This window comes from Sphaerulina musiva (assembly GCF_000320565.1).
Source record: "Sphaerulina musiva SO2202 unplaced genomic scaffold SEPMUscaffold_2, whole genome shotgun sequence".
Taxonomy (NCBI): Eukaryota; Fungi; Ascomycota; class Dothideomycetes; order Mycosphaerellales; family Mycosphaerellaceae; genus Sphaerulina; species Sphaerulina musiva.
In genome coordinates, this window is record NW_016017384.1 from 295,306 (window position 1) to 309,902 (window position 14,597).

Consider the following 14,597-nt stretch of genomic DNA (forward strand, 5'->3'; position numbering starts at 1 on the left):
ATTCAAAGATCATGCTACATTGAGAAATACAATTACTGCGCTACCTATATATATAATAATAATCGGCTCGGGCAAGATGTTGATAGTCGTGATGAGGTTGTTGTGCCTTGTCGGCAGCCCACCAATCGGCCAAGTGAGCCTTTGCTTGGCCTTCTCTTCCATCTTCACCCTCGACCACAAGTGTCCTCACCATTCATCCGTATCATCACCACAGCGCTATATCAAGAAAAGTCGACAGTCCTTTCCAAACCTGCCGCGAATGTAGCTACTATGGCAAGTGTAGCCATGTGTCGAGGGATGACTTCTCTGCAGCGCCACCACCCATGGTCTTGAGCTCGATGAAGACAAGTGACGAGAATGCCGATGGGATATTACTGATCGAAGACGGTACACGAATGCACAAAGCATGAGCTTCAGACTAAGCGCTGCATCTTTTCTTCATTGCAATAGCTTCTCAAGTGTAGGAAAGGCCAGCTACGAAGTGCTTTGGCATATATTGATCGATATTCGGATAGTGTATTTCTAGCTGATCTATAACCAGACCCAGAAGCAAGTTGGCGCTTTGCGTCTGAAAGACACCTCTTTCTTGCTACACAATAGAATTGCAGGGTCTTCAACTCCTTGACAGTGCTGGCTTCCTTGTCGAAGCTATTCGCCACGGCCGAGCGAGAGCCCGAATCGAACCAGCTCACTGCAGTTTCAAACGTCTTCATTGACTGTGAAAGCAGAATGGTGAGTCCGACAGGTCCGGCAAAGCATTACTGAGCGATCAGCTGCAACCACCACCTCCGGCTAAGCCGCCGACATGTGTCTCATCTCATGGTAGGTCTGCTCTTGGAGCGCTGTGCAAGCATACGTATTGCCGGTCCATGTTGAAAAGTTCGCAGCTGCAATGCCAGGCCTTTCGACATGGATCAATCGATGCACATGGCTTGATTACGGCGAATGGCAGAATTTGGACGAAAGTGACAAGTACGGGATGATTTCACTCTCGGGACCGATAAGGGGTCGTCGAATACCTAGTGTAGCCGGCCGGTTCGCTGACAGTGTCAGAGTGGTGAGCCGAACGGCGCGTAGAGCGACAGCTGACATCGACGCACAGGACAAGGACCAGATCACAGCGATGCCTACTGACGGATGCATTCTCAGTCCTTGGGCGTCGGGGCAAACTTGGACTTTTGACGGAGGCGGGATCCGATCTTCATGAAGATAAGCCTATTTCACCCATCAGTACGGTGCAAGCGCGAATGCGCAGAGGATGTGTGATGCTCACGGAACGGGAAGTGCCAGACAAGAAATCCCACCCAGCACACTCGCAGCAGGTCCCACTCCCAGTGTATTGAACATGGGCTTTGCAGCAAGCGGCAGACCACAAGCAATGAGGGATCTCAGGAACGTATTGGCGGATACCGCGGATGCAGCGTATAAGCCGTATGTGTCGACCAGGTAATTGATACACTGCTGGAAGATGGTGTTGAAGCCCGCGCCAATGAAACCCGCGGCAACGGTCGGTATGCTCCAGTGATATTTGGGATCTGCCGTCCATCCGAACCAAAACAGACCGATGGTGAAGAGGCATCCACCGACGAGCATGGGCGGCAGTCGAGCTTCCGGTGCAGCACGGCCATTGTTCTTGGCGACAGCTTTGCCGTAGTAAGATTGATTGGCCAGATTGATGCCCACTGCGCACAGCACGCCAACAAAGAGACCTGATGGTCCGTTAGCAATCCGTCACTCGGAAACAAGCACCGGAGCAGTGAATACACACCGAGGAAGGGCAGCGTCGACACGACGGCGCCGTAGCCCCGTTTCTCTCGAAACACAATGGGAAAGACCTCCAACGTCATGTAGAGGATGCCGTATACATACGACGCGTAGCATGCGATACAAGCGACCATCGGCTCGGTCACCAACATGCGAACGGGGCGAGAAAAGTACTTGGTGAAGATGTTGCTCCACGTCATTCTCTCAGCTTCGTGAGGGTGCCAATATCGTTGATCGCCGGTATCGTTGCGGAGCTGGACGGCTTTGCGCTTCAGGATCACGGGGCTGTACAGCTCGGGCAAGCAAAAGAAGGCGAGGATGACCATGAATCCGGCATAGATGGCGAGCAGATACTCGGTCCACCTCCAGCCGAGACTCGCGTTGTTGGTCAGGGCAGCACCCACAATGGGGCCCAGCGTGGGTCCCCCGACGACCATGACCGCGTAGAAGGTGATGGCGATGCCTCGCGCCTTGGGTTCGTACATGTCTCCGAGGGCGGCAGAGACGTTCGCAATGGGCGCACTCCCAAAGACACCGCCAAAAAAGCGGGTGATGAAAATGCTCGCGGCATTCTTGCTCGTCGCGGTGCCGATGCTAAAGAGGCCGAGCACAGCGATGGCAGGTAAGATGGACCACCTCCGACCATAGACTTCGGAGATGGGGGCCCATGCCATGGGACCAAATGCGAAGCCGAGCACGTAGAGGGCCACCACGAAGACGGTGATTTCCTGGCTCACTCCCGTATATTCCGCGATGACGGGCTCTGCGGGCGATATAATGGAGCTCCCGATGGATCCCACGAGTGCGATGAAGCCGAGCTGCATGGTAATCCAGGTTTTGTAGCGCGGGCTCCACGATCGCGGATTGGCGGGGTCATTTTCGACAAAGTGTACCTGATATGCAGCTTCTCCAGGCTGGCTGCGACGGCGTCGGAAGGATAGATGCGAGGCCAGGCGCTGCAGTGGGGGCTGCGATGGGAAGCGAGAGTGAGATGTGGAGGTTCCTCGCGAACGTGAACGCGTTCGAGTCGGTCGGACAGGCTCTGCAGGAGCGGCTTCTTCTGCTCCTTGCTCGTGCTTCTCCCCATCGACATCGGTGCCAGTGCTGGTGTAGCCTTTCTCATCGGGGCTCGGGAGGTGTCTGTCGGCTCGCTTTTCTTCCACTTCTTCTTCTTCCTCTTCTTCTTCCTCCTCTTCTTCGTCTTCTTCTGCTTCTTCTTGTTCTAGTTCTTCTTCCGTGCTCTCGACATCGGCGACACGTCGGGGAGAAGGCATGATGCGTGAACGAAAGCAGTGCCGATGTAGCAGAGCCGGTGAGCGAGTGGTTCCGCCATCATGAGGATGGAGAAGAGTGAGGAATGGCGGTGCAGCAGTAGCAGCAGCTCACTCGGCATTGCGGCATGAAAATGGCAAGAAGCAGCCAGTCAGGCCTGCCGCTGGTGACGTGTTGACGTGTTGATGGCACTAGCGTGTCTAGTCCGACGTCTCGTCTGTTCTTTTTCAGCGCCGATCACATCGATAGTCGCGTGGCTTTCCAATCAACTTCCCGCTCGCCCATCAAGATCCAGTACCCACCCTCTTCGGCACCTCTCTGCCGGCCGCTTATCGCCTGCATTTAGGAGGTACCTCCATATCTCCTTCTTCCTTCTCCGATCTCTTTTATCTCCCCTCCCCTCCCCTCCTACTTCACCTCCATATTCCCATACACGTTGTGCGGAAAAGGAGAGTGCATATGGCATGTTCCATACCAGTCCGGATGGACCACGTGCGTGCGGGTGGGTGCTCCCAGGGCGGGGCGGAGCGGAGCGGTGCAGTCATCTCCATCCTCTGCGTCCCGTCGATACGCAGTGATTTGGCCTTCTCGACGTGGCGATATATACCAGACTTGATCTTGTCCTCTCCGTGGTGAGGAGGGCGCGGGGAAGAGGGAGGAGATGCGACGAGATGGAGTGGTGGGCGGAGTGCGGAGTGCGGGTGTCGGGGACCGGCGGACATTGATTGACATTGACAGGTCACATCGGGAGAGAGAGAGAGGGCTGCGCCAGTTTGAGTTTCGTGCCTTCCTTTCCACTCAACCAGGTTGCCAGGCTATCTGGTAGGTTCCGTTCCTTGCTCTGGCTGCCCTACCTCCTACACCTGCTCATCTGCGCGCCCTTTTTGTTCCTTCCATTCAATTAATCAATTGCTTCCATTGTTCTTGCTCTTGCTCTTGCTCCTGCTCCTGCTGCTGCTCCTGCTGCTTCTGTACTACCAAGGTACCTTCCATGTAGGTAGTGGTCCCGTGGAATCGGGTAAATCGGCCATGGGCATCAACGGGTAAGACATCCGACTCCTCCACCACCCGGAAACATACATCTACCTACCTGACCTGACCTTACTGTACCTTACGTTATACATGCACTCAGCTGACATAATGATGCGATCAGCCTCTGGGATGTGCTGGGCCAAGGCGAAGAATGGGCCATTGCCGACTACGCCGCCGCGCATTTTGCAAAACACCACCGACCGCTGCGCATTGCCGTCGATGAAGCCTGCTGGCGTTTCAATAACCTGACCGATGAACAGGCGAGTCTTCCGGTTCAATGGCTGCCATGCACATGCACGACACTCAACTCAGTTACTCAGATTCTAATGTTTATATACACAGGTCCGCAAGATTCGCGAGGGCGAGCCTGCTGCCAATCCCGTCGAAAAGGTCATCTTGTGGCGCATCTTGCGATACTGGCGATTGAACATCCAGCTGCTGTTCGTCACCGATGGCTTGCGGAGGCCCGGCAAGAAGCGATGGGGCAGGCCGGGCGGCCGCGGGGGAGGTGGGATGCTCGATGCCGAGTGTGTCAAAATGCTGCACAAGATGTTCGACAGCTTGAACGTCCCCTATCACCGCGCACCGGGAGAGGCCGAAGCCGAGTGTGCGCGGCTCCAGCAACTCAATGTCGTCGATGCCGTATGGTCCGACGACAGCGACTGCCTCATGTTTGGCTGTACCACCTTGATCATGGCCCACCGAAGCTCGTCCGGCAAGAAGGACTGGGACCGCATTCAGCTATACCGCTCCGACATTCTGCTCCCGCGCTTCGATTTCGACACTGACAGTCTGGTCATGTTTGCCGTGCTGGCGGGCGGAGACTACGACGACAAAGGTCTGCGCGGCTGCGGGCCCCAGACGGCTCGGATGGTAGTGCAGAGAAAGCATGGTCTTGCTCGAAGGCTCGTGGTGAGCGCGGAGAGGGCACAGCTTGAGTCGTGGCGGGACATGCTGTCTGTCGTCCTCGCGAACTCCGGTAGTGGCCTCAGCATCCCCGCCGACTTTCCCAACCTTAAGGCGCTGAACGGATATCGAAACCCTGTCGTCTCCCCCGATGAGCAATGTCGCAACCTGAGGCTTCTTCGCGGTGGCTGGGAGTGGCGCGAGAGGCAGATGGACCAGTCGAAGCTTCGGGATGTCCTACGTGATCATTACAACTTCTCGACACGTGATTACCTCAATCATCTGGCCCCCGTGATGTTGGCGCGAAAACTGAGTCGAGACGTCACGCCCGCCCGGCGTGAGGAGAATCGCTCCTACGGTATTCTACTGAGGCGTACTCGGAGCAGGAAAGCGAAAGATGGCACCGATCTCGGCGTGCCGGCACAGGTGAACATCAAGTTCCATGCTGCATTGGTAGTCGACATTGACCTTTCTACGGAGCCGCCCGGGGAAGACTGGAGCAGTACCGTGAAGAACGATGGCGTCCCGTACGATCCCACGAAGCCATTGGACTCCGTCATGCTGAGCTTTTTCCTCACGCACGGTCTTCCCGAAGGTGCTCTCGACAAATCACAGCCCTCGCCGAACAAGAAGCAGCGTGATGACGATGATGCTGCTGAGGATCTGGAAACACCGACTCTCACTCCTCATCATGGCCCCCCGCAGAGCTCGAGAACGAGCAGCTCACGGAAGCCGAGGAAGCAGCCCACGTCGATGGATTCGGAGGCCATGGGCAATGTGGGCGACACGGATCCCTCACGGCCTCTGACCAGCAAGAAGCGTATACGGAAGACTACAGATGGCACTAGGCAGGGCAAGCCTGTCAAGAAGTCACGAAAGTCCCAGACCAGTGAAGTCGCAGCGCCGCCGAGCCCGCCTGCACGTTTCCGCCGTCTCGAGACGCCCGACTTTGGATCGCTCCGCACGATCAACATCATAGATCTCGAGGACGATGATGACTCCGACGAGGAGGAGATTTCCAGTGTACAGGACACGAAGACTCCTCGTCCTTGCCAGTGGCACTCGTCTCTTGCACCGCAAATGGTGGACGAGAGAGCCGCGGTGTCCGCTGCGAGTGCGTCCAGCTCCACATCGACATGCATAATCTCACACGCACGTGACGATTCAGCGGGTGCTTCCACACTGCGACAGAAACGGGAACGGGGACTGCTGAGCAAGTTATCTGCTGCGAAGGCGAGCAATCCGTCTGCGATGCGAGGCGCGTGTCCGCCACCGCACCAGGAGGTCATTGTTCTGGATTGAGCGCACACGCATTTCACGCTTTCACATCTTCTGGCCCGCGATGGCGATGCGGACTGATCTGGATTTGTGCCGAACATTTGGGTGGGTGACATGGCCCGCTCGGATGTGCTCTATTGTTGGTAGCGTAGAGAGAGTGTCTGACATTCCGAATCCCGAAATAGCACATGTGCGGTCCCACCGATGTGCTGCAGGCCTGCAGCCGACTAGCGGGCCGATGGGCACATGATGGACGCAGATGCAGAGAGTTGGCCCCCTTTCCCCCTGTTCGTCTTGGTCCTCTGGGAGACTTTTGAGGGGATGCGCCGTGCGGAAATTGGCTTGGCGTGCAAGTGCTAAAGCCAGGCGGGAGAAGAGTCGGAGCAGATCCAATCATCAGTCTCGGATGACTGCCGCCATGCCGTATGCAGCAATAGGGCCCGTTTCTTGTTTACTCTTCTGTGCCAGCGTGTGTCAAGCATGCGCTGTCCACCTATTTTTTTTTTTTTGCTCCCTCTTCACTATTGGTAATAAGGTAAGGTACATACAGTACTTTGTTCCAGACTGTCCAGTAGTACCTGGGAAGAGGTACCTCTCGGGTTGAATAAGTAGGTAGCAGCGACCACCACTCGCGCGGCCTCGTTCTGTCTCTCCCTCTCTCTCTCTTTCCTACGCTATCGTACGCTCCCTACGCAGCCATTGTATCCTTCCCGTCACTCGTTCACCTCTGCACTGCTCCCGTCTCCAGTATACCATCGCCATACCATTACATTCGAACTACATACTGTACCATACCATCATATTCATCTCCCGGCAGAACGCATTCCCACCAGACATCATGAAGGCTTCCGTAATCATCCTCGGCCTGAGCGCCATGGTCTTTGCTCAAGACTCGAACAACAACAACAACACTGAAGATTCGATCGCCGCCTCGGTCGCTGCCCAGGTATGTCTACTTCGTGAGCAGGAGTAGTAGTCCTACTTGTAGTCGGCGTGAAAAGCAAGCGAGTTCTGACCGCGACACCAACAACCACAGGTGGCCTCCATCTCGGCCGAGGTCGTCTCTGCTGCTGCCGCCGCCACGGCTGACCCCAACTACTCTCCCGACCAACTGGCGTCGTACAACTCGGCCGCCTACGCTGCTGCCACCAGTGCCATGGGCGCCCAGTCCTCCATCATTGACGCCGCTCTGACCTCGGTCTTGGACGCCCAGGCCTCCGCTTCGGCCGCTCTCGGCTCCCTCTCGAGCATTGCCGCCACGGCCACGGGCGGTGTCCGCTCGTCCATCACCGAGGCCATTGCCAGCATCACCGAGGCGGCTTCCACTCGTGCCGGTGTCGCGAGCACGCTCTCCAACGTCGCCAGCTCTGCGTCTGGCACTCTCAGCAGGCTCGCTTCGAGCGCCTCTGCCTCGGGCACTGCTGCCAGCGGCACGTCGACTTCGGGAGGCCTGGCCCCCACACAAATGCCGATTGCTGCCGGCGCTGCCCTCGGCGCGCTCGGAATGGCTGTCCTGGCTGCCTTGTAAGCAGAACGGTCTCTGTTGGTGATGGTGGTGGTTATGAAGGGGAAGAAAGCGAAGAGTGTGGGGAGGGGGCAAGGGAGGGGGTGTGAGCATGCTCGGGAACAGCCGGTCTGGCTGGCATTCTTTCCCAGTGGTGTAGTCGTCGCTGTTGTGGGACACCTCGGTGAGAAACACTGCTTTTGTCATTGTTTTGTGACGCAGAAGAGGAATTTACAGCACTACTATCATGCATCATTGAGTTCAACGAGAAATTTCATGCTTCGGATCGCCCGTTTATAGTCTTGTTCGCAACAGGAGAAGTAGTCACTAATCCAAAATCTTCATGACGCTTCTACTGAATCGGTCTCAATAAAAGACCACGTCCACTGGAAACAGCCAGACCGGGAATATCAACTCCGCTGTGACAGTAGTAGTGGTGGTGGTGGTGGTGGTGTGAGCATTCCCACAACGAGTAGTTCCTGCACATGTTTCATGGGCAAATCATAGTATGTAAACGGGCATCCTGCTTTCCTTCACCGTGGTCGGGATAATCAACGTATCCCTTTCATCAAAGTCATGCAACAACCACCACAAACTCATCCGACACATCAACGTCAACCACATATCCTGCCTCAGCTTAGCTGCACTCGGTACAGAAGAAGAGATCATTGCCATCTTCTTCTCCTTCATCTTCTCCTCTGCGACAGACACTCCGGGAAAGGCATGGACTTTTGCCCAAATGTGCTCAAAATAGTGACTCCAAATTTCTGCTTCGGTATCGCATTCTCGAGAATGGAGAAAGGATTGGGGATCGTTGATTTCTTCCAGAACGGCAGACACGTGAGCGCCCACGACAAATATGACACTGGGCTCGCCGCACGTGTGGAGATAGGTGTCGCATTGTTCCAGGACTGCTTGGACCGCGTTCCGCATGTCGATATCGATCTCTTCTACACGTTCTTTCCACCGGGGTTGCAGGCGTTCGTTCCAGACCTGGTGGATCCAGAGGAGCTGGTCCGTGGCTGACGAGTTCGCGTCGTGCATCATTCGTGCAATGTTGTTTTGAAACTCCACGTGAATGCGGCAGGGATCGAGATCGGTGAGCCATGGGTCGGGAGTGGGATTGGGGATTCTTTTGAAGCTGCTTCCGGGAATGCGGAAGACCTGGCCGAGCATGGCGATGATTTCGAAATTGACGGATCGAACAACGCTATGTTCTTTCCGATCAAAGTATCGCTCCATGGTCTTCCGATTCAGTTTGAGTCGCCTCAATGTCCGCTGCGTGACATACATATCCTCCCATGCCTCCTTCTTCGGTTCAAAGTTCAGCTGTAAGTCGGGAAACGTAGTGTCGACCGTTCCAAATGAGAGCGCTTTCACAGCACGACACGGGATCATGCGCTTCTCCTGGAACGTGGTCTTCCCCGTCACTGAGAACGACACGCTGACGCCCAAGCCCCAGATCGGCTGCGACAACAACATGAGGCCATTGCCTTCTGCTCGCAAATTCCACGTATCCTGGTCGAATTTGACCCACTGCAAGCCAAGCAACGCTGCAATTTCTACCACATGGCTAATGTTCGTGGTGGCAAACGGTTTTTTGACTCCATCTGGCATCTGATCCCAGCTCCGTTGCTTCTCCTGCACCTGCACCACCAGAGTGGACAACACCCGGCCACGAGGCTTCGACTGTCCTTGCAGAGCTTGCTCGAGATCCCAGCTCCGCCCCTCCGCTTCGGCCTTGTGCAGCGTTTCCATCAAAATCACCCACGAAGCAAGTTCATCATCGGTAGTATGCACACGGATAGCTCCGGCACTGGGGTCCTCGGCTTGCTGCGAGGGCTTCCTGCAGTGCGTGTTCTCGTAGCTTTCCAGCGTGCCGGTGATTGCGTGAATCGGTCGGTCAGGGCCCATAGGGCCTCGATCGTTTTCTGGCCGAGCGACAAACAGAACTGGCGTCCTGAGCATGACCTTGAACCGGAATTCCTCCCAGGCAAACACCCTTTTCGTTTGCGCACCCCATCCCCCCATCACGTGTTCCCGACATTGTCGATAGCCTTCAGCGCTGCCGGCAAACTGCAGTAATGCTTGTGCCGTTGCAACCACAAACGCAATGATTGCAATGATGAGGGAGACCACTGTCAATATTAAGCTGGCGTCCACCATGACGGCGCTGCCTGTCAGATGTGAGCAGTTCGATTATTATGATGCGAGTCGGAAAGAGGCGTGACGGGATGTTGATCCCTTTTCAGCCGTGCAGTCCCAGCTCGATGCTATTTCGGTACCGTAACGCTGTAAAATGCGCATCTCCTGATCAGGGTCGAGGCGGTAAAGGCGTAACTACAGGTACTGGAGGTCCCGCCGCATCCTTCAAACGTGATCACGTGGAGATCGACGTAGCGTGGGCGCTTAAACCAGGAACCGTGCTTGAGACATATCACTTGCATGAGTAGTCGCTGACTTGAACGCCGTTTACACGTGGAAATGCCCAACTTGCATATGCGCGTTGTCGATATGGGGGACAGACTGTGATTCCCGTCCTGGATCCGGCTACGGATGTATTTTAGTGCGTCTCATAATGGTACAGTAGAAAAAAAGGGCTATTCGCTACAAATCTCACGAGTAGTCAAACCTATCAGGCATGATGATCGGTGCTGCCAGTGTCCAGCCAAATATGCCATAACATACCCATGCGCACACAATCTTCACCCAACTTGCCCAGTACGTTCTGCCGACCGGCACAAAGTCGCCCTTCTCAATGGTACTATCGCTTCCAATGTTTTGTGTCAGAAGAGTGGCAACCCATGCTGTGGCGAGCATAAAGATGATGTGATACAGCGAGTAGTTGTACTGTGTACGTTGCTTTTCATCGTCGTTCTTGTGCTTGCCGCTCTTTGAGTCATCGTCGTCATCATCGTCGTCGTCGCTCTCATCTAGTGCCGATGCAGGCAAGGCTCCAGACTCGACTGCACGACGCAGGGCTTCCTGGCGCATGGCGCGTCGTGACTCTGGCTGGGTATCCACCAGATCGTGACTGTCAGCTTCATTGTCCAGCGAGACGTAGCCCTTGTTGGCGGCGCCCATGGCGAGACCATAGGTGGCAGCACGTGTCGTTGTGTAGGCGCAGGTGATGAATGTGACTACAGCTCCCAGGATGATGCTCGCTTTTCGAGTGCCAGCAGCTCGGACAAGAGGATTGCAGCTCTTATCATCGGGCTCCATAGCGACCGCACTCAGGGTGAGGTAGCTGCAGTAGATGGAGACAATGGCAGCCTGCGCAAGGCCAGCGCGCGGGTTGTTTGCTTGGATGGTTGGGTGAATGGACATGACGCTAATGCCAATCAGGAAGATGAGGTTCATGGTAATGGCAGCCTGGTTCATGCTACATCCGCTATTGGCGAAGAAGACGTACATGACAATGGTCATGGCAAGGGCACCCAAGTACATGCTCAGAGTGGAACCGATCAGAATGCCACGCCAGAGACCGGAATCGGTGTCTTCGATCTTCTCGATACAGAACTCTGCAAAGGAGTGTGCCAAATCCACCAACAGGACCAGTCCCAGAAGCAAGAAGAGAATGGCGCCTACAAGTGCAACATAGTTGCCCCAGACCTCGAAGAAACGGTTTGGGATCAGGAAGCTGAGCACAATCAGGCCCAACCAGATGACAATCTTGGGTCCCCAGAAGCCATTCTGCAGCGCGGCTCTGGTGTCCTTGGAGGTGTTGACACCGATCAGCAAGACGGCCAATACGAAGTGGAACAGGCCCAGCGCAAAGTTGATGCGATGCACGGCGGCAAAGCCAAAGCATTCGTGTCCGAAGCAGTCCACCACGACATAATCCAGCAGAATGTTTTGCAGCTTCTTGACGGCCCATTCGGTGAGCATGACCCACGACAGCAGCGAGTTGAGGAGGAGGATGGCGGCGTAGGCGATTCGAGTGGCGACACTGTTGTTACACTTGCCGCAGGCTGAGCATACGGCGGAACATGTCGCCGCTCCACAGCAACTGGCGCCGGCGGTGAGGAGGGTGCCCACGCTGGGTACAGCCAGGAGGGGCAGCGATAGCAGGGCGCCCATTGTGCCGTGCGTGGATTTGGGTGGACACCAGTCGAGTGGTGGTGGTGTTGGCGGTCGTGAGGAGGAGGAGGGTGGTGGTGGTGGTGGTGGTGGTGGTGGTGGTGGGGAGGAATGTGGTGATGGTGTTATGGGGAGGATGATGTGTGTGTCTGGTCTGCGGATCTCCGGGATGTGATCAAGCAGGAGCAGCACGTGCGAGATACGTCACGAGGAAATCTAAATCGGCAATTCGGCATAATTCAGCTTGCTGAGCTTGGAGCCTAGCGTAGGGGGTAGCACCGTGTCTGTTAAAGACAATAACGCGTAATAATATAGCTTGGACTTGAGTGAGTCTTGAGAGTCTTGAACTGACAGCGGCGACAGCCAGTCACAGCCTAGGTAGGCTATGACAGATACAACGAAATTCATTCGAGATATCGCTAAGGACAGGTCACAGGACCATAAGAACAGGACCATAAGGTAGGTAACGAACGTACAGCTGCGCACGTGATAAGACATATCTCCTCCTCCTCCTCTTCTTCCTCTTCTTCCCCTTCCCCTATCTCTCTCCCTCTCTCTCTCTCTCTCTCTCTCTCTCTCCCTCTCCCTCCCCCACCACTTCTCGCACTTCGGGCCATATAGACGCGTCGGACCAGGCGTCTTCGATAGGTGTCGAACATGATCGCAATCGGTGGTCTTGCACGATTCAGCAGCTGGCGACGACCATTCGCCATATGCTACGACCAGGCTCGGTGGGTCTCGTGAATTTAAGGACCCATTTAACCACACTGCAACATCTTAGCTCGTGCGCACAGAAAAAGAGCGCGAAATACGTACGGCAGCGCAACACTAGAGAATTAGGTCTGTTAGTCGGGGTTGCAATAATGTGACGAGTTCTATATATCTAACTTACAGTTCCTTCACCGCCACACCGTATTTTACATTACATATGTATGTACATGTATGTATCTTACCTACCTTACAGGCCTGGGTGTTTTGGATTATGCAGCTATAGGCCCAGAAACAGAAAGAAACCTGCCTCGTAGTCGTAGGATGTCTACTTACTACAGCTGCCATCTTCCTAGCTCTTCACGGTAAAAAGTAATACTTTCAGGTTTTGCGATCCTTGTGCTGACATCAAACCAGGAATCAATTGTCTGTCAGGAGTGATAATCATGATCCGCAAGTGCCATCACATGCTCACCTGCCGATTTTTGGCGTCGATACGGGCTGGTAGGCAGCACAGGAATCGAACGGAACAGTGTCCACCGGGCACATAGCATACCTTTACCGAGATATACGATCAGTGTGGACAGCCTTGCGCCTATATGTCCTACTATAACGTGAAGGATATGGCCCATTGTCGTGAAACTGAAGGATATAGCCCATTGTCCATAGAGAATCGTTGCCCCTATATGGACATGGGTGTCAGATAACGGACCCAGCACTTGCTCAAACAAATCCCAGCTACTGAGTATGAAATCAGTATCAGCAGTATGCACTTGGGTACAGGGGGGGAAACAGCAAGATACATAATTCTCATCATCATCGTTATCATAATCCTACCACGTCAATCGATCGCTCGGTATAAATTTTCGGCAGACTGCAAACCCGTCCTTCCCCCTTACTTGCCAACATCCCCACCATTCACTGCTCATACATACTTTCTTCTCGATCATCACAACACCCACTCATCCCAAAACAACCCTTTTCCGCAAACGTGTCCAGGCCCGTCCCACGTGAGAGATTCCAGGCACGGTATGATGGAACTCAACGCCGGTATCGTCCTCGACACTACCACGCCAGAAGAAAGAAGAACAAAGTAAAGAAGGATGTCCGAGAAAGACACAGGATCCGTGGTAGTAAAAGAGGGAGAAAAGAAAAAAAAAGAAAAAATGACCCCCGAGAGAGACATACAGGATTCGTACAAGAGAGAGGGAGGGAGGGAGAGAGTGTGGTAATCCTAAGCCGGCAATCTATCAGCTTGTTACTTACTTTGCACGCTACCTAGTAGTCTTTGTACTTACCTCCGCTAGAAGAGGACACGGAGCTCGACCGTCTTAACACTCTGGGTCACACACCGGCGGTTCTGGTTCGGGCATCGGCGGTTCTGGTTCGGAATGTGGATCATGAACCTCATATTCCTCGCCTGCTACAGCCACTCTAGCGAGAGCAGCTAGCAGTAGGAGGAAGACTCGCATTGTTGTCATTGTTGTTTTTTTTTTTTGTTGTTGTTGTTGGTTGGTGGTGGTGGTGGTGGTGGTGGTGGTGGTGGTTGTGGTCTTCTCCGTATCGTTGGCTGAGAAGGGTTGGGAGCAAGACAAGAGAGGAGACGTGAGGGGAGAGGAGCAAATAAGAGACCTCGCGGTAGTAAGGAACACAGGTGGTAATAAATTCCATGTTACCATAGAGTCGTAGACCTCCCTGTTGGTCCAATTTGTTAGTTATTGGAATATGCAGGCATATACTTGACCAAAACCCCGGGTTTGTATAGACAGGCTTACCTCCGCTGGAAGAAGACACGGACTTCGGCCGTCTTCTTAACACCCTATTGCCCCACCACACCCGGGCACTATCACTTTTCCTCTACGACCACCCCCGTATCCACGCTGCCGAATGTGCGACACGGAGCTCGACCGTCTTAACACTCTGGGTCACACGTCGGCGGTTCTGGTTCCGGCGGTTCTGGTTCGGAATGTCCCGAATGTGGTTCATGAACCTCATATTCCTCGCCTGCTACAGCCACTCCAGCGAGAGCAGCGAGCAGTAGGAGGAATACTCG

At 54.6% G+C, this 14,597-nt stretch overlaps 6 protein-coding genes across 6 annotated transcripts; 3 read left to right on the plus strand and 3 right to left on the minus strand.

Moving 5' to 3' along the window:
- Nucleotide 1: 1 nt before the first annotated feature.
- On the minus strand, nucleotides 2-3,150 carry SEPMUDRAFT_146954 (MFS general substrate transporter). The gene is made up of 3 exons (XM_016903985.1): nucleotides 1,769-3,150; nucleotides 1,274-1,709; nucleotides 2-1,215 (listed from the first exon to the last, which is right to left on the minus strand). The coding sequence occupies exons 1-3, from the start codon at nucleotides 3,036-3,038 to the stop codon at nucleotides 1,146-1,148; spliced, it is 1,776 nt and encodes a 591-aa protein (XP_016763058.1). The 5' UTR covers nucleotides 3,039-3,150; the 3' UTR covers nucleotides 2-1,145.
- Nucleotides 3,151-3,502: 352 nt separating this feature from the next.
- SEPMUDRAFT_146955 (PIN domain-like protein) lies at nucleotides 3,503-6,694 on the plus strand. Its single transcript, XM_016903986.1, has 3 exons — nucleotides 3,503-4,079; nucleotides 4,190-4,328; nucleotides 4,411-6,694. Exons 1-3 carry the CDS (start codon nucleotides 4,066-4,068, stop codon nucleotides 6,274-6,276), a joined length of 2,019 nt encoding a protein of 672 aa, XP_016763059.1. The 5' UTR covers nucleotides 3,503-4,065; the 3' UTR covers nucleotides 6,277-6,694.
- Nucleotides 6,695-6,901: 207 nt separating this feature from the next.
- Nucleotides 6,902-9,947, minus strand: SEPMUDRAFT_123350 (uncharacterized protein). The gene is made up of 2 exons (XM_016901836.1): nucleotides 7,287-9,947; nucleotides 6,902-7,196 (listed from the first exon to the last, which is right to left on the minus strand). The coding sequence occupies exon 1, from the start codon at nucleotides 9,920-9,922 to the stop codon at nucleotides 8,258-8,260; it is 1,665 nt and encodes a 554-aa protein (XP_016763060.1). The 5' UTR covers nucleotides 9,923-9,947; the 3' UTR covers nucleotides 6,902-7,196; nucleotides 7,287-8,257.
- Nucleotides 6,903-9,947, plus strand: SEPMUDRAFT_153878 (uncharacterized protein). The gene is made up of 2 exons (XM_016907534.1): nucleotides 6,903-7,198; nucleotides 7,289-9,947. The coding sequence occupies exons 1-2, from the start codon at nucleotides 7,091-7,093 to the stop codon at nucleotides 7,778-7,780; spliced, it is 600 nt and encodes a 199-aa protein (XP_016763061.1). The 5' UTR covers nucleotides 6,903-7,090; the 3' UTR covers nucleotides 7,781-9,947.
- Nucleotides 9,948-10,084: 137 nt separating this feature from the next.
- On the minus strand, nucleotides 10,085-11,894 carry SEPMUDRAFT_146956 (TMS membrane protein/tumor differentially expressed protein). Its single transcript, XM_016903987.1, has one exon. The coding sequence runs from the start codon at nucleotides 11,834-11,836 to the stop codon at nucleotides 10,373-10,375; it is 1,464 nt and encodes a 487-aa protein (XP_016763062.1). The 5' UTR covers nucleotides 11,837-11,894; the 3' UTR covers nucleotides 10,085-10,372.
- Nucleotides 11,895-12,493: 599 nt separating this feature from the next.
- On the plus strand, nucleotides 12,494-13,052 carry SEPMUDRAFT_105263 (uncharacterized protein; the record flags this gene model as incomplete). The annotated part of the gene is made up of 5 exons (XM_016900570.1): nucleotides 12,494-12,567; nucleotides 12,618-12,676; nucleotides 12,731-12,766; nucleotides 12,801-12,909; nucleotides 12,962-13,052. The coding sequence occupies 5 exons, from the start codon at nucleotides 12,494-12,496 to the stop codon at nucleotides 13,050-13,052; spliced, it is 369 nt and encodes a 122-aa protein (XP_016763063.1).
- Between the last annotated feature and the right edge of the window lie 1,545 nt (nucleotides 13,053-14,597).